We start from the raw sequence: 19,479 nt of genomic DNA, 5'->3' as shown, positions 1-19,479 counted from the left end.
CTCAATTTCTATGTAAAGTAATTCTTACCCTGCATATGGAGAGGCTGTACCATTTGCTTCGTGAATTGAGCCTGTCTTCTGACTGGCAGGCAGTAAGTGAGCGGGGAGGCGGGCCTCTGATGACCTGAGATGTGTATTTCAGGGATGAGCACAGTGGTGTGATTTCCGCTGTATGGCTTCCGCCACCCTGCTGTTATTGATTACAGAAACTGAAGTGGCTATAGCCTCTCTCAATACCTGCATGAAGGCCCTTCAATTAGCATATTTATCATCTCTCTCTGTCTTACGGTGAATGTCAGGTGATTAGTCTACACTTGATCTTAGCCAAAAGGCCGAGAAGTGATAGTCAGGTGATTAGTCTGAGGGAAATCACCCCACCAGAGCTTATCTTTCCTTAGGAATCTGAGTTTGAACCTTCCTTGGGTGTGCTTAGGGAATAGAAGTTTCCTGAAGTTTGTTTTCATTAGGCTTCTGATGAGCTGTCCTACCTGAGGAGGTTTAGACTGGGAATTTGAGAAAGCACAGAGAGTGTTTTTTGCATAGAGCGCTTTAACTTTTAAAATAACATTTGTTTTAATGGTTATATTTTATGAATTCTTTAAATGGGGGAGATGAGGTGGGTGAAAATATGTTCTTACTACATAGGATCATTCTGTCACTGCCATGTCAGTGACTTCGAAGGAAATTGTTTTCAGTCCCAGGTATTCAATAGGCCCTGCATATTTCACATATGAAATAATGTTGAACCCGTTTTGCTGAGTTCTAACCATTTTGCTCAAGTTATAGCTTGATGACATGATTCTGAAACTCATTTGAGTCGCGCCTGTTTTCTTATATGGTTATTAACTTTGCCACTGCCCTCGCCCCCCTGACTAGTCAAAGAAAGAGACGAAGATTTTCACTGAATTTTTCTCTTTGTGGGGTTTAAACTGAAGACAGTACGGTTCAGAGTAACAGGCTCTGACTGACTGACGATGTTCACTGTACCAACAGAACTATTATCAAGACTAGGGCCTTGGGCACTTTGTCTCTATAAATCTTGGTCATGGGCCAAATGCTGTAACTAATTCCTCGGCCCTTGAAAGGGAAATAAAGGTAATCAGCTGAATTGGTGCTTAAATCCACGTGGCTGTTGCTGCACCCAGGATGTCCCTAAGGAAGGGAAAAAGGACAGTTAGGGAAGATACACCCCAAAAGAACCAAAATGATGGACGTTGGCAGGAAGAGGCCATTTTGCAGTTGCTGGGCGCCCAAGATATCCAGCACCACCAGTACCACCCAGAACATNAAGATACACCCCAAAAGAACCAAAATGATGGACGTTGGCAGGAAGAGGCCATTTTGCAGTTGCTGGGCGGGCGCCCAAGATATCCAGCACCACCAGTACCACCCAGAACACCCCTGTTCACTGCTGCCGTTGCTCTCAAATGCTTCAGGGCAGTTGGTGCCGGCAGCGTGAAATTTGTTTCCTTACCTTCATCATTGTGTTAAGGCGGTGGCTGTAGCAGGAGCCTGACCCTGTAAAGTGGGAGACCATAAGGTAGAGAAGGGGGAGTGGGTGCCGGAGTGACATCTATGCTCCTGCCTGGAAGAAGTAATAAAAGTGGAGCCTCAGCAGAAAAGAGAGTACTCATGGATGGGCAAAGAGTACTCAGTTAAGGGGCAAAGAGCTAACAACCTTGACCGTGCATCCTCCAATTGCTCCAGGAAAACACACTGATCATTTGACACCTTCCGGAATTCTTGACACACACCTCAGGGTTGTATTCCCCTCCTAATTGGCTCTAATTGTATCCTCAGTGCTGCCGGTGACTTTGGAGGGTTTTTGTGGCATTTTTAAGACTGTCGGTGTTGGGGAAAAAAGTTCTTGCCAACATCTGTTCCCGATGTGTTTATCTGTAATTTTAATTCATGCTCACTTGCCTTGTCATCTGGCCTGGACTGAAATGAGTTGAGATTATTTGTACTATTTAAGATTTTATGCCCTTCAATTAAATCCTCCCAAAGACTCTTGGCATCATACGCTTTTTCCTTCTGGTCTTCCTTGTCATCCCAGTCTCCAGCGGAATTTCTAATTGAAATGGTTTTAGAGAGAGGCCTTTTAGGGTATTTGAGGTGAAAAGAGGCACTTAACGAGTATATCATCCAGTGCCTAAATAGAGAACGGACAATCAGCAGCTGTGACAGGTTCTGTGCATACTGATAGACGGAATCCGATCAGAATCCCTAACGTGGACCTTAAAGACAGGGCCCTATGTTGAACTGTTGAGGCTCGGAGCAGAGGGCATTTGAAGATGAGCACTGTCTCTGGAGTCTGTGACATCTGTGGCCCCAGAAGAGCTGCAGTGTACTGGGGCCTCTGGAAGGGGGCCAGACAGAAGACTTGAAACTATAGTCAGGCTGCCTTGGCCACAGAGACCCGGAAGTGTGACTATTTTGGAGAAGAAACGGATTGCTCTCTAAGACAACCTGTGAGGATCCAGAGCTCAGTGACTGGCAGGCTCATCCTATTGGCCAACTCCTGTGGACAAAGAGATAAAGAATGTCCTCACCCTCAAGGGGCCGGGCCTCTATGGTTATGTGTGTTGCTTGTGGAATACATGTCGGTGTTAAGTTCTCCTAAAGTATCATTGAGCCATATCCCTTCTAGCTAGTCCATGGGTGGAGACATCTCCATGCCAATGAAGCACATGGAATATACTGTACTTAGTATACCTTAGTTCCTACGTAACTGCCAAGGTTCAGCAAGCATCAGTGATGTGAGAGGTGTTGGCTTTCTAGGACTTGAGTTAGGAGTGCATTTTTAGATCATGTAGGTACATCCTTTCAGAGGCAACTTGCCTGACCTGCTCGGGTAGGAGATTGAGGGTAAGAAAAGGTGCTCTGTGTGGAATCTAACTTTAACTATCTCAGAGAAACCATCTTGCCCATGGATGGTGGCCTCTTCATTCCTATTGTGGAAGAAGTCACAGTAGTAAATGATAACGATGCTTGTCCATTATTGGCTATAGAAGCCAGAGATGAAGCAGGATAGGTGGATGGTTTGGGTAAAATTATAAAGGGTTTGGAGTGGGATCTAGAGAGTGGCAGTGCGTCTGTGGGGGCTCCTTTTAATAGGTAGAGTTTATCATATGCTGATAAGGACAGTGGCTTTAAAGACAGCAAGTTGTTGGCCAAGTGTTAGGGTCTTTCACTGGCAGGTGACTTCTAGATACAGGGCCACTAAGGGGAGTCCACATTTTAGATTACTCCCAACTAAAAAAATGTGACCTCAGCATTTCTGTCACTCCGTTAATTTCATTGAACGTGTTATGGGTATATGCTGCTTCATGTGTTTAGAACTCCCATCCTTTGTCCAGTCAACTTCACTCAGCCTTTAAATTGCTTCAGATCTTGTGTTAGGACTTTTCTCTATGGTACATTCTGGAAACACCTTGTTCTCCATCATATCATCTCCTTATAATCTGATATTCAGCATCGGTCATTTTTGCTAGAGCGTTGGATGACTAAGGATATCGTTATGCTCTTTATAGCTTCTTTTTTTCTTAATATTATGTGCCTATTGTCCAGCATAGTGCCTGGCTACCCAGCAAATAATATATACTTGTCAAATGAATGCATGGTGCCTCTGCTAAGAGCTAAAAGAGGTATTTGAGTAAACACTGGAATCTGATGTCTGCAGATTATGTGCCTTCCGCTGAGGATCTGCTCATGTTCACCAGTTGAAGGTGAGCTCTAAGTGGATCTTGCTCAGCTGGGTATCTTGTTTAGGGCTGATGTTCTGTTGTGTGATTAAGTTGTTGAACTTCTGACTGGAGGCTCCAGGCAGCAAGTCATCATGGAATGTGTGTCCTGGAGAAAGAAACAAAGTTTGTTCTTTTGGTAAAATTGAGGTGTGCCACCAATTAGAAAATGCTAATGGCTGTTGGAGCCGTGATCTCTTAGCATTCCTGGAATGTACCTTGATTAAAATCACAGCTGGGCAGTCCTCTGAGGTGGGGCGGAGAGACAGGGTGTTAGAATCGTATTTGGGTTTATGTTATCTATTTCACCCATCACTGTTTAGCTGTGTAACCACAGAGGAGATAGATAACATCTTTGAGTCTTGAGTGTCTTTAAAATACTCTTAATTCTTATTTTGGAGAACTGAGAGGATTTAGTCCTTAACAAAACAAATGCTTATTGACTGCCTATAATGTGTTGGATATTGCCTTAGGCACAAGGTGCCCAATCTTTCACACTCCTCTACCTTGAAGAAGTGAGCTTCTAATGGGGAGATAAACATTCAATAAACACAGAAATAGATACACAGTAATTGTGATCACTGTGATTAACAAGAATAATAGGGTGGCATGGAAGAAAATAATGGGGTTTTCTTTAGATTTGGGAGACCAAGGAGCCTTTTCTGAAGAACTTGTGGTTAAGCTGGAACTTGAAGACTGAGTAGAAATTACTCTGGTAGGGGTGTTGTGAGTTGGTGGAACAAGTTTGCAAAGTGTCTGAGGCAGGAGAGAAGCTGGAATAGTAGAAGAATTAAAAGAAAAGCTGATGTGGTTGGAGAGAAATGATGGAGAGAGAGAAAGGGCCTTGTTGGTTGATGTGAGTCCAAGTTAAGGATTCTGTATTTTCTCAAGTAAAATGGAAGCCCTGGGAAGGTTTTTAAGGGGGAGAATGACATGATCCAATCTGTGATTTAAAAGGATCCCTTTGGGTGCAAAATTGATTAGAGACTGGGCAAAAAGAAGTATGAAGAGGCATATGAGCCTGTGTCTATTTGGGAGATGATAATAGTTTGGAGTAGAATGGGATTTTCTTATTATCATGGAGGAGAAAGTGATATGTTCAGGAGATACGACATGAAATTAATATACACAACCGAGTTTTAGAACACTGAGTCTCTGCCCAGTTAGGCAAAGTTGTAGAACTTGACCTGAGCAGGCAACTTCTATTTCTTCTCTCTAGCCCTCACCACTCTTGAGAAGTGTCAGGGTCTCATTTTCTTGGTGTTTCAAAAAAAATTTCCCTAAGTTTTTATGTTCACTAAATGTGGACTCATTGGAAAGCTTTTCAAAAGTTCCATTCCAGAATGGTTTTGCTGATTTTTTTTTCTTTAGTCTTTACTATTTTAAAGTTAAGGAAGTTGAGGTGATTTCGATTATTAGGAACTTAGGTTTGGGCTGGTAGGTTTGTGGTTTAAACATAAAAGGTAGAACTCTCAAAATGTATACAAGTTTCAAGAGAAAATATTTTTAGTGGGTTTACCTAGGTGGATGTACTATATTACATATAAAATTTGACACAGGGGGTGCCAGGATGGCTCAGCTGGTTAAGTATCCAACTTTGGCTCAGTTAGTAAGTCACAGTAAGTCAGGCTCTGTGTTAACAGCTCAGTGCCTGGAGTCTGCTTCAGATTCTGGGTCTCCCTCTCTCTCTGCCTTTCCCCTGCTCATGTGGTATCTGTCTCTCTCTCTAAAATAAACAAACATTAAAATTTTTTTTAAAAGCTACCTTTAAAAAATTGACACAGTATTTTCAACTTGTACTTCCTAATAGTGAAGCACATAAGGAATATCACATGACATTACCATATATTTATTAATTACTTCACAACTCTGTATCTAGTGATAAAGGTTAAATAGTGTTAGAGGAATTGGTTATGTATTTGCCTCCAGAGAAACATGGTGTAGTTCTCTGTATATTTATAGATTCCTTTGTTCCATATCACTCTTTCTTAGATCTGATATATATTTAAGTGTTTGAAATGACTTAGACTCTTGGCATATTAAGAACTTGTAAAGGTTCAGTATTTGGGTCAGGACAAAGAGGATTCCCAGTGTTCTGGTTTAGGTAGATAAAAGTGTGGTAGATGGGTATGGAGTGCCTGGAGAGTTTGGATTTGGGAAGTAAGATCAAGAGTTTAATTCTGGCTGGGTGAGCTGTGAGTGCCTGTGAGGACATCCAGATGGACTGTCAAGTGGCTGTTGACTATGATGGCATAACCTGTAAAGTGGGCTATGCTGGATAGTCATTCCTGTGCCCTTACAGAGGTCTCTGAGCCTTTATTGTTATTTCTAGGGAAGGGTAGATGTTCTCAACCAGGGGCCAGAAATGATGGAGTGCAAACATTGCTTTACACTCAGTTTTTGCTGGTAACGGATGGGTAGAACCTGCGGTTGGGTCCTAAGTGGACCCTTTTAGAAACATTTTACAGGACACAGAAAGGTTGAGATCCCCTGAATGTAAGCATTAGTTAAGCTAAGCTTCCAAGTATTTAAATTGTATAAGAATTATTTCCTTAGCGTTCTTAACAAGAACTTCAGAGTCAAATCATGATTGTGACTATGTTAACTTGGATAAAAGAGTGAGTCTCAACCACATTTTCCTAATGTGTAAAGTGAGGATAATCGTAATTTTTAGGAGTGTTAAGGGTTTTGTGAAGTAAGGTGTTGAATATGCTTAGCACGATGTCTGACATGTTGGAAGAAGTCAATAAATAGCAGTTTTTATAATTAAGATGTTCTCTGTATTTGGGCCAGTCCTAGTTGAAGAACTCACTGTGTGCTTCTATTATAGGAGAATAATTCTGGAGGCTCAGTCACTTGTTAAAAATAGTCAAGTAAAAGAACTTGAATATTGGGGCTGTGTGTGAAGTCTACAATCTGGTCACAGCTTCTAATTCTGGAAAAAAAAGATGTAAGCAAGAAGGTGACTTTGATAGTCTCGTATGTCAGATTATGTTGATAACCAGCTGAAGGAAAAATATGCTAAGGGCTAGCTAGAGGACTTGTTAAAGACATTGCAGGTACCAATGAATACTGATATCCAGGAAGGGAAGAATCTGTATCCCAATGTCATACTATGGAGACACATCAGATAAGAAAGACAAAGTCTTTAGAAGGATTCTGAAATGTGGAGAATTGAGGATTCATGAGTTTGCATGTTCTGACACTGGAGTGAGGTTTAAGGAATGAGGATGTCAGTAAAAGTGTCCTAAAACTGGATTGTGTCTCCACAACTGTATATATTTATTAATGATCAAGGTGTATCTTTACAATACGTGAATTTTATAAGATGTAAATTATACCTCTATAAAAAAGAAAAATGGTAACTAGCTAACCAGACATATTTGCCTTCCAGTTGGTTTAAGAGGGTGGAGGCATTAAATGCCACTCTAGATTCATTCATTGTCCCTTCACTTGTTAATTTACCCTCCCGTATTTCCCGCTGGCTGTGTGTCCATCCATTTATAGGCCATCTATCCAATTACCCTTGTGTGGGTAACTTTGGTTGAGAGAAATAAATCGGACATAGACCCTGATTTTGAAGATGTTAGGGTGATTGAAGATAGGGTATTTTCAACCTCCTTGATCTCAACCACAGCAATTTCTTTCTTGACACATCCCCAAAGACAAGGGAATTAAGAGCAAAAATTAACTATTGGGACCTCATCAAGATTAAAACCTTCTGCACGGCAAAGGAAACAATCCATAAAACTAATAAGCAACTGACGGAATGGGAAAAGACAGTTGCAAATGACAGATAAAGGGCTAGTATCCAAAATCTTTAAGGAACTACCCAAACTCCGTACCCAAAAAAACCTAACAATCCAGTGAAGAAATGGGCAGAAGATTNTATGTGGATTAGGAAGAAGCTAACGGAGGACCATGGGGGAGAAGAAGGGGAAAAGTAGTTGGGGAGAGGGAGGGAGGCAAACCATGAGAGACTCTTGAATGCCAAGAACTGAGGGCTGATAAGGTGGGGGAGAGGGGAAGGGGGGTGATGGGCATGGAGGTGGGCACTTGTGGGGATGAGCACTGGGTGTTATATGGAAACCAACTTGACAATAAACTATTAATAAATAAATGAATGTTAGAAAAAATTTTTTAAAAATTCTAAAAAAAATATTTGGAATTGGGGTACCTGGGTGGTTCAGATGGTTAGACTTCAGATCAAGTCATGATCTCATTGTGAATTTGAACCCTGCACTGGGCTCTCTGCTGTCAGTGCAGAGCCTGCTTAAGATCCTCTGTCCCCCTCTCTCTCTGTGTCCCTCCCTGCTTCTCAAAATTAAATAAATATTAGTAAATATTTGGAATTACTTCATGGAAAATAGATACATTGAGAATGAGAAGTAACCTAAATTGTAGTCCGTTTGAATCTTCACATGCAAAAAGGATATCTTCTTAATATTTTGGATGTTAGAATGCTTAGGAATTTGTTGTTTTGCGAGGACAGTGAAATAACATAGTGATGGATAACCTTGACCTCAGACCTGGCTTTTGGCTCTGTGTACCCTCCATGATTAACTTCTCCAAACTCCAAGCAGCAAATCTATAATGTACAAATAATAATTTCAGTTTTGTAAGCTTGTTAATAGAATTAAATGGGATAATGCCTGTAAAAACACTTAGCTGAGTGCTTACCATTTGGTGTCAATTATTATTATTATTACTACATCTCTGCCAGATTATTTGACATTCTCCAACTATATCCTTCTTCCTCATGAGGTTGGAGTCCCATTCCTTTTTCTAGGATTTGGACCCAAACCTTCTCATGTTTTTACCCGTGATGAACTCAAGGTCAAGTTTTGAATCATCTAGAAGTGATTTCTCCTTCTCTGAAACACTGATTATTTTTACCTTTCACATCTCACTACACACAGATTGCCTTGTATTTATACCACCCCTGTATTTGGCTTGTCTTGCTTTAGTTTGTAATTTCCTTGTAGGCAGAGACCATGTCTCAAACATCTTTACTTTTCTCTCAGAAGCTTGCGTGGTGCTTCAGTCCACAGAAGTAGATGCCCCATAAGTATTGATTATTCACTCCTGCTGAAAGGCAAGCAGACAGTGAATAAATACTGCTTGAAAGAAGACCTGGGTTAATTAATTAAACACACGCTTTTGGCACAATGGCCAGTCCCAACCAAAATAGATTTGACATTAAGGTTGATTTGTCCCATAGGCCCTTCACTGTCCTTGAAAATACAATTTACCCAACTCCCTGCTTTGTGAATTGACGTGGCATATGCTTGATAGAGATGCACTGGGACATCAACAGTGTTTGAGTGGCTTCTTTCCTGCCTGTCAAGTGCGTGAAGAAGGAAAAGGACAGTTGCAGTCTCCTGGAAGGAAAGAGAAAAGAAATGAAGAATACATGTCATAATAGATGCACATATGACCTTGAGTCGAACTTCACAGTGAAAGAAAACATGACAACTTAATTATCGATCAAATCTGACATGGAGAGGAAAGTCCAGCCCCTTTCTCTGGCAGTAGGAGCTAAGATGTCTAAGAATGGTCCCTTTGGTAGCAAAATCTCCAGGCTTTTTATTTGTAATGGTTATTGTAAGTCTTTAGAAGCCCTGGTAGCCGTGTTTTTGACTGACAGAGGTTGCACGTTTCCAGCAAGTTAAGTGTTTGCTCTGATTTTGATTGGGGCCGTTAACAGGTTTTAAGTAGTGAGGCTGAATATGATACTAAGTCTATGGATTCACTCTCTGGTGTCCTAAAGAACAGCTACGTCTTACACTTTTTATCCCGAAGTTTTGTTATCTGTGAGGATATAGGCTATATGGTAAAAAGTACATGGGCCTTGGAGTTCACCAGACCTAATTTAGAACCCTGGCATCTCCATCTAGATGTCAGTGAGTTTAAGCTTCTCCTTCCTTATCTAGAAATGAAGGGGAGCAGTGTTACTAAGTTGCTTTGAACTGTAGTCATTGCTGTCAACCTTATAATCCTCAGCTTTGTGGCTAACATTTGTTGACCTCTTAGTATGTACTAAGGATTGTTCTAAATGTGCTACATGGAGTAGCCAGTTTAACTCATTCCACATATATTAGGAAGTATAATGCCCGGCATTTGGTAGGTATGTGAATCATCTTATTTAATAATAGTTAATCTCTTTTGCTTTAAAATGCGATTTCAAAGGAAAAAAAGGTACAGAATGCCATCACCGAAAGGATGTAAACTCGGAGATTACATAATACAATGATTTTTATCTTGTTTAAAGCCAGAAGCTATTGTTCACATGATCAATACGTGAAAATATAAAAGCAGAGCTATTCTGTTTGAATCCTGGGTGGGGGACATGAGCCTTATCTGACGACTCCTTTGTGCCCCAGACGCTAAGAAATAGTCTCAAAATCACTGATGTTGTCCCTGCCTGTGTTTGTGGCTGCAGAACCTGAATTAGAAATTAAATCTCCTGCCTCCAGGAACCATTCCTGTCTATGAGACCACAATATGTGACCTAGCAATATCGTCCACTAAAATGTACTGACTTCAAGTTGATAAAGCACATTCATAACCTTATTGTATTTGAACTTTTGTGGCAGGAGTAACGTGTTCCTCCTAGTTCACCTAAATATGCTGCAGCATAAATTTCCCAAAATTTGGTGGAGTTGGCAATAAGGGGAAAAGTTAGAGCCCAGAAATACTGAAAAAAGTGATTCCATTGAGATAAGCAAGCACACTGGAGTTGGGATTTGCCCTGAGGACAATGTCTAATCCCTCGTGTCGGAAGCTGCCTCCTAATAGACAAGGAGATGGGAGACCAAGCCTGGGGCTGGTGTGAGATGCATAAATCAAGAAGCTTGAGGAGAGAATCCTCATTGGGTGACGAGGAGAACCCTCCTTTGCAAAAGAAGACTCATCTGTAAGTCTTGACTCTACATAAAGGGGTGTGGAGGAGAAAAGATTGCATTCCTGAAAGTTTAGGGCCTGAATTTATTCTCCTTGTGTGGCTCAATCCCCATGCCACAAAGCAAAATATAAAGTGACCTTGGGTTGATAGTTCCCTTGGGCTCCTGACAGAACCAAACACAAATCTTCTCTGAAGAAATGCTATTTTAAAACCCAAAGCTCAATTCTCGCAGATTAAATTATAAAGAAAAATATGAGCTCACAAGCTAAGGAATCGCTGAAAACACAAGAACATTAAGTCATACATGATACTTAGCAAAACCACAAGCCACAAAATCACATGTACAAAGATTGAAGGTCCTGGAATTAGTGATGTAAGACAAACATGCCTCCTAGGCCTTTTTAAAAAAAGGAAATTAAGAGGTGCCTGGGTGGTTTAGTCATTTAAGCATCTGACTTTGGTTCAGATCATGATCTCATGGTCTGTGAGTTCAAACCCTGCACCAGGCTCTGTGCTTACAGCTCAGAGCCTGGAGCCTGCTTCAGATTCTGTCTCCCTCTCTGCTCTCCTCCCCCACTTGCTCTGTCTCTCCAAAATAAACATTTAAAAAATTTTTTTTCTAAAAAAAAATTTAAAAAATTGAAAGATGAAAAAGGGACTATGAGATTTGACCAAGGAGACAAAATAAGAATTCTAGAAAATCTGTAAATGAAATAAAAATGATATTGATGAGTGAAACGGACTATGACCTAGCCCAAAAGAGAAGAAAGATACATCTGGAAGTTACACAGAATTTGGCACCGAAAGAAAAGGGAGTGGAAATAGGAAAGGAAGGCTAAGTAGCTTGGAGAAGAGCTTGAGAAGGAATAACATTAATCTAATTGGAGTTCTGAAAAGAAAAAATGGTGAAGAGCATGTCTGAAGAGTCACTCCCTGATAATGTTCCAAATTGATGAAAGATTTGACCTTTAGATTCTGAAAATCCCAAGGAATCCTAGGAAGAAGAAACAAAAAGGAACTTACCCTACAGTAAAAGTAAAGAATACAAAGAGGACATTTAAACAAATTTAAGATTGAGTACTGTCGCTTTGAAAATATCTTCACTAAAGGAATTTGTAAAGGGTATTTTAGGGAGAAAAATAATTATCCTTGAAGGAGTGTCTGAGATTCAAGAAGGAGTGTTGGGAAAGTAAATATTGAACCCACGGTTTGAAAAGAATGCACCAGGAAGCATGCTCCAGGATGTTTCTTGCCGCATTGTTTGTAATTCAAAACCTGCAAATAACCTCAATGCTCACCTGTAGTATTGGATAGATGGTGGAATATTGATGTTACAGAATATTATACAGCACTGATGAGTAAACTGTAGCTATAGGCAATATCAGGGATGAATAGAAAAAAAATACCATAGAGACTATGTAAAATATAATTTTCTTTCATGTGGAGTTCAAAGTGGGCATAGATTGAATGATCTATTTTGAACTAAGTACGTATGTATGGTAAACAATAAAAACATGCAAGGGAGTAATTGACCTGAAATCAGGATCGTCCTCTTTGATGGCTGGGAGGGGACTCGTGGAGGTATAATCAAGAATACTGATCATCTGGTTGTATTTGTTTTATACATTAATACAGTCACATTTTATATATTTCCTATGAATCCTAAGCTTTGCAATATGGCGACTATAAAGAGACTGGTTATGTAAGAAAGTGGTGGGAAGGGGATTCAGGGTCGGTATGGATAAAAGCTTTCAGGCAGAAACTTACTTTGAAAAGCATTAAGGAAAAACCTCTCAAGCATGTGATAGTCCACTTTCCCATTCCTACTCTCCACCCTCTTCCTGGGTGACTCTTCGTATTGCCAGTGTATGTTTTCACACGTGGTGCCAATATATTAAAGATAATTCATGGTTTATTATTTGCAAGTCATTTGTTCCGATGTAAAATTTTATTTGTTTCTTTTAGGTCATAACTTTTGTGCAGAAGGACCTAAATGTGGTGAAAACTCAGAGTGTAAAAACTGGAATACAAAAGCTACTTGTGAGTGCAAGAATGGCTACATTTCTGTCCAGGGAGACTCTGCCTACTGCGAAGGTAAGTACGCTGTTAAGTACTGTCATTTGTGAGAAATGTACTCCTGGTAGACATGGCTGAAATTGAAAGGTCTCACTTGGCTCACCAGAAATTCTGTCGACTTACTTGGGTGCTCTGTTCTCCTGGTTTATCCAGGCTTCTCAGTAGCATGTGAAAGCCAGACCTTTGAAGGTAGTTCTCAAACACAACAAAGCAACAAAAGCGACAGGGCCATATTAGATCCTATGTTCTGCTTTCTCTGTATGTAACAACCACTGACAAAACCATAAACACATAATGTTCTGTTGTCTTATTTGAGTGAATTAGTATTTCCAAGTTCAACCAAAGGTTCAACCAAAAGAGGGTGGGTCCTCTCTTTGAATGTTGCTCCGATACGAGCTCATACCTGACTGCTTTTTTCTTCACCTGCCAAGGTCAGAATTTTTTTTCAGTTGGGTTTCTAAATGACTGATTCATGGGTTGCTAATTCATAAACTCTACTAGAAGTCACAGTGACAGATGGACTCATAACGTTGGCACTTGGACGGATGCCATTACGGGGGTTCGTGGCTTCAAGCATCAGTGATCTCCATGTCCACTCTAGAGAGCAGAACAAGTCCTCTCTCTATGTGAACAAGTCATTCCAGGCTTAGTGTTCCACCTTGAGCAATGCATACTCCCGCTCTGGTGTAATCCCCTAGTATCCAAGCCCCTCCCATTTCTCAGGTGCTCACTGGCTCGCTGTCATCAGTTTGGGAAGTCCTAATGGGCAAAGTGATGGCGAAGCGGTTTCTGTGTCCTGGTTGGACCCAATCGTTCCTGTCATAGTCACTAACAATGTATTGAACCTTGTACTCTGTTAGTTGGGAAGGTAGCGGTCTTGAACGAAATGAATGCTGTAAATCCTTGATTGTGCTCTTCTAATTGGTTTGGCTCTCCAGTGGCTCAGATATTCACAAAGTAAAGACGATTCATGATGAAAATGGTAAATTTTTTTTCCCATCCTGTTTTGTATCATTGATCCCCACTTAATTTTTTTGGCTTTGATTAAAGCCCCCTTGAGTTGTTAAGAAAATGTGTTTGATACTCTCCTGGTGCTCAGTACCTGGTGGGTGGCCTCCGGTTTTGATTTCTTCTAAAAGACTGTTCATTACCGCTTTGGTTCTCATTCACAGTATAGTGTAACTAACAGATGTTTTCCCTTTCTCCTTTATAACTTTTTCCCACTTCTACCTACTTTTATAGATTTGAACTGGATTAGATAAACACGCCATTGGGGAGGATGTAGTTGCCCCTTTGCTTATGCACCCTTTTTCATCTATGCTTCAATACCCTGGTACTCATTTGTCAGTTTTGAAGAAGAGGACTACTAATGTCAGTACTTCCTATTAATATTTATTTTTTTAATCTTAGGCTGCTTTTTATTTTTTGTTCAGAAAATTAATTTCAGAACTTTAAATATTAAACATTATCCTTCTCGTTAACCATGGAAAAATCCTGCAAGCAGTAATAGTCTAAAAATTTTACTCTCATCTTCTGCTATTTGTGGCCATTGACTGTGAACAATTATAATAATGACAGAGGAACCTCACAATAATTTGACTCCTGATCCTCCCACTGGCAGAACCAGTACACCCACCACTCCTGGCTCCACTTAGCTATTGAGAACTTGCCGAATATGGGAGCAAATTACTGCTGTGAAAGCTCTTTGGGACTCGGATTCATTCTTCATCATTGCCATTTAAAGTTGTATAGAATCAATTCCATTAGTAGCCATTCATAATAGTAAATCTGCGCTTTGTGTGAGAGGCCTTATTTGTCAATGATATTGAGTGATTTTAGGTCACAACACTGTTTTCTTGGACACGCTTCATTTTAGCCTAGTGTATGTGCTTGGCTTTGCGCCACTGTGCACTGTGGTGCTACCTTTGGTAATGGTGATGTGCTCAAGCTTCAGTCATTTCTCTCATCATGGAGATTTTCCACAAGTCCCAGTGGGCTTGTGCATGGGGAGGAGATGAGCCCCATGAAGCAATGACCAAATGTTAGAGTCCATGTATGGTATAAGAATAGAACTCAGGGAGTAAAGCAGGGGTCAAGTACTGGGCATCTGGATGGGAGGCACGGAGAACAAAGTAGAGTGAGTGTCAACATTTAGAGCAGATGTCCATTCCTCATCCCATTCTGCCATCTTCAGCACATTGGACCTGGAGCTTATTTTCTTATGGTGGCTGATGACTGCCCTGGTCCTGGGCATAGTGTCCTAACACCAGTGTCACAAGCAAGCAAGCAAAGGAGGAAGGGGAATGGGTTAAAAACTCTCTCTGTGTACGGTTCTGTCTTTTGTGTTTAAAGAAAGTCTTTCCTGGAAGGTTCCATGTAACCCCCTGTCCCTGCCACCATGCAGAAGATTTCCATTCTCCTATTTTTCAGACCTGAGTTGCAGCTTCTTCTCCCCTAGACCAGCTTTTGGGCAAGGAGAATGAGGAGGCTGTTATTGGTTTGGGTTGTGTTCAGTTCTTGGGAGCTGGGGTAGGGATTTGCCTTCCCTGAAACCAAATGATCTTTGCCCTTTACCTCAACCACTTAGGACTGTGGCAGTGAGGGGAGGAGAGTGGTTTTCGGTGGGCAAAAAGCAAGGTCTACCCCATTCTTTTATGGTTAAATGCAGTTTATGGTCATTTCCCCACCTCTGTCCACAGACAGTCTGTGATGGTCTGATAGACAAGATTAGAGGTCACCAAGTGCCCGCCTGGGTACAAGGGACTCTCAGGCTGAGTTCATTGTCTTAACCATAGCCTAGAGAGAGGTAGATACTTATGAACTGCTTCAGGCCAGTTATTTTTTTACTCTGAGTAAATGGAGTGAAAATGACCCATATTGTACAAACCACAGTGAACAAGACTGCCTTGCAAATTAAAACAAAATATTACACACATTGTCCAGGCTATCTGGAAAAGCCTATTCAGGCTCTCAGTAGAAAAAGAGGCACAAAAGGCTTTGAATTTTCTTAACTTCCTTGGGCAGTAGCAGAGATAGAGTATTAAAGACTCCTGCTCTACAGAGATTGCAGGAGAAGCCGCCATAGAGAAGATATCGGAACTCTTAGCCAGTCGATAGAGAGTAATAAGACCTTTTGTCAGCTCTGATACAATTCACAGGAGATCATTTCATTTTGCCTCGTCCGACTCAGCCCCAACATTCCCCACTTTGAAAATAGTTTTAGTTGGATTTTCGCGTTTTATGTATCTGGTCTGCTGAGGCATTTTATCTCAGCGATGCCATTTTCAGTGAGTTGTTCTTAAATAGTTTCTGATACATTGGCTTAAATTAGAGGCAGCGTCTGAGGAAAGTGTAGCAATTGGGGGCTACTCATGATCCTCTTGAATTTGAAGCCTGTATAAATCGTCTCATTAACATTTTCCTGCTGGAGTAAAAGTTATTTAGAAGTAGAGAAGAACAGTGTGATGTCATATACTTCCTGCAATCTTCCAGGCCTGGGAAATACTATAATTAGCATTAAGTCATAGTAACTTCTACTTATAGGCTACTCTGAATGTTTCAGACTTCTTTTATGTATGCTGTACTCTTTGAGACTGAAATCTGTGAGGAAAGCGGCAGCACTGACCATACTGAACTTCATCGTACAAACTCCAGACACTAATACTCAGAGAAATGAAGTGCAGATAGCACTCAACTCCTTTCCACTCTCTACCTTCCCTTGCCCCATCCCATTCCAATGGTGTATTTTTGTTTAAAATACTAGCTGCCTCCTTGATCCAATGAAATGTGGACGTGACCTGTATTTCAGGGTAGAAGCTCTAAGAGCTAGTACAGGGTTGCACCCCATTCTCTCTCCTCTGTTAATACAAAGCTGGCAGTGTGCCAGGGCAGGGCTTCTCTTTGAGCTGGAGTTCCAGAATGAAGAGAACATGGAGCAGGGCGCTAACTGACAGGTGATGGACATGCAGCATGAATGAGAAATAATTGTGTAAATCACTGAAAGGTTGGAAGGTGTAATTATCTGAGGGTGCAATTACTTTTGCATAACTTAGCCAAAGCCTATTTACGCTGCCTGAATTATTTGATAAAGGTTTTGTGGGTTTAGAAAGATACCTTTAACTCCTTGCCCAAGACTGAAAGCAATTTTTTTTATTTTAATGCAACACGCATTGAAGATTACTGGAAAAAGTGCCAATTGAGTGGCTCATTAATAGTCTGCTCTGGTCCTGCTGCCACACAATAGACCTTTTGCAGACCGCAAGTTGTAAATTAGTGCTTCGTTATGGCCAGTTCCAATATGGGAAATTGGATTTCCCAATTACGATAATGAAACAATGCATGTCAGAAATTTAGCAAGTTGTCTGGTATTCACTAAACATCTAATGGATCACAACAGTTACCATTATCATCGTCATTAACTTATATCACTAATGCTTATGAAGATCTTTGGATTTAAAGAGTGTGTGCTCACTGAGGCCAGTACTTTGTGAAAGTGGGCTTCCATAATTAAATCGTTTGGGAGAGTGTTCTTAGATGGAAGGATTAGATTTTATCAGTTCTTCCCAGAGTGTATTGTTGGCAGAGGGCTGCAGATCATATTTGTAATGATAAAGTCCTTTTCTTTTTCTTTTTTTGGTAAAAACACGAGTGGGGTTGTATTCAAGGAAATGTTGTGGAATAAAATAGCCTGTATTCGTCGGAGTTTAATAATTTCATGTAACAAAACCACTGAAATGCCTGAAACACAGCAACTGATTAGCAAGAGGATTGATAACTTCTCTCGCATAACTAGGGGTGGGAAAGTGGCCGGAAGGTCAGAGTTCAAACAATGATTTCAGAACAGCTAGGGAGGTAATTATTTATCAGGTGCAGAGGCTAGTATATATGCAATTCCACAGAAATAAGATGCTCTAAACTCTCGATGGAGGGAATACATGGAAGAACAGTTAGTTGCTTAATTAGACTTCTAATTATCCAAGAATTAATCAGGTAACTCTTGTCTTGATTGTTATAAAATGCATGAACTTCATGATATATGTAGCCCAATTTCTACTAAAATCTGGGCTTCAGCCTCCTGAAGTTCTGCTTTGGACAGCACAGGATCAGAAGGCTGTGTTGAATATTCATGTTAGTAGAATCTTAGCTCTAAGCTCCGGCTCTTGTTTGTGTCCAGGGATTCAGAATGCTTGAAATAAGAGTACCCTGGGGTATCCCTTTTCTCCCCATTTAACCTGCATGACTAATAGATCTTTCCGTACTTAGCTATCTGTCAACCCAATGCCCTATGCCCTATCTTTCCAAGTCTGTGATCTCTATCTAGCTTTTGCCTTGCTCATAATAACCCATATGCCACCTTCTTCCCAGCAGCAGATAGAGATGAGCCTTCTTCCTGGTCCCGGTTTTGCCTCTGCTGCTTTCCCCGGGCTGTGTTGAAAAGCATCTGCTCCTGCTCTTCCACCCTCTTGAACTCTTGCCTCTTTTTGCCAACCCTCCCTTTCCCCCTAACTATCTTCTTGGGATTATTAAAGAAAAGAAAAAGCCCAAATCCAAATCTTGGTTACTGCATTTGGGTTAAACCACTGGGTTAATTGTTAAGCTCTGGGGCTCAGGAAGGAGGCCCCGATAATCAATGTGGGGCAATGGTCAAGACTAAAGGCTAAAGTGGCACTATTTTAATTTTTAACCCGTTTCAAAAGATCATTTGTTAGGATATTGTTTGGGATTTGAAGTTACTTCTTCATGGTCAAAGTGTTGTTAAGTGTTGATGATGTTTCCAGGCTAGCTCACTGTAGCCTTGTTAATTCATCAGGCCCCTGAAGTGTTGGACTACAAAGCTCTGCAGAGTTCAGGATCCGGAGAACAGAGGACTGTGTTCTCCCAATCTCCATCAATGATACTTTCATCCACAGACTTGTGCTCTGTTCACAAGATGTATAAGTTCTCAGTCCCATTCTTATACTCACCCCCAGTATCTATTATGTTAGGAAGTCTTACTGGTGTTCCCTCCAAAACGAATCCCAAGTTCACCCATGTCTTGCTACAACTCCAGTCCAAGCCTCCTTTATCTCTTGGCTAGTGGTTGCGATGGTGTCTTGCCTGTTGGAATCCATTCTTCAAACGTGGATCAGATTGGGCTTTTAAAAATGTAAGTCAGGGGCGCTGGGGTGGCTCTGTCTATCGCAGTTCGTGGGTTCGAGCCCTGTGTTGGGTGCTAATAGCTCAGCGCCTGGAGCCTGCTTTGGATTCTGTGTTTCCTTCTTTCTCTGCCCCTCCCCCACTCATGCTGTCTTTGTGTCTCTCTCAAAAATAAACAAACATGAAAAAAATGTAAGTCATGTTCTTCCACTCTTTTGTTGATGATAGTCTAATGGTTCTCTCGCCTTTTAGAATAATAACCCAGTTAGGTCCTGTGTAAGGCTGTATGTGAACCAAAACCTACCTACTTTTGTCTTCATCTCCTACTTCTCTTTCTGATGCCCACTCTTCTCTCATCACACCAGAATTCTTTGTGTTCCCGGAAGAAGCTTGTGCGATAAAATGTTCTTTCCTCAGCCTGGCATGTTCTTCACCCACATCTTCCCTAATCTGCTTTCTAGTGATCATTCAAGTTGTAGCTCAATGTCACCATGTTAGAAAGGCCTCTCCTAACCACTCTCACCAAGTTAGCTCTGCTACTACCCTTAGCTATTCTCTGTAGCGTTTTATTTCCTTCATAGCACTTGTTGTCTAAAATTGTAGTATTTTCCTGCTAAAAGG

The 19,479-nt window shown here is 40.9% G+C and overlaps 1 protein-coding gene across 1 annotated transcript in view; it reads left to right on the top strand.

The window, feature by feature from the left end:
* Positions 1-12,741, top strand: part of LOC144229115 (protein kinase C-binding protein NELL1) — a gene marked incomplete at its 3' end in the record, with an annotated part of 230,315 nt that extends 217,574 nt beyond the window's left edge. The window contains exon 12 of the mRNA XM_077761072.1: positions 12,613-12,741. Coding sequence (XP_077617198.1) covers positions 12,613-12,741 — 129 coding nt within the window. The remainder of the gene's footprint in view (positions 1-12,612) is intronic.
* Between the last annotated feature and the right edge of the window lie 6,738 nt (positions 12,742-19,479).

Source organism: Crocuta crocuta, unplaced genomic scaffold, assembly GCF_008692635.1.
Source record: "Crocuta crocuta isolate KB4526 unplaced genomic scaffold, BGI_CrCroc_1.0 scaffold233, whole genome shotgun sequence".
NCBI lineage: Eukaryota > Metazoa > Chordata > Mammalia > Carnivora > Hyaenidae > Crocuta > Crocuta crocuta.
The sequence above is the reverse complement of the archived record's forward strand: the minus strand, read 5'-3'. Positions and strand labels throughout refer to the sequence as shown.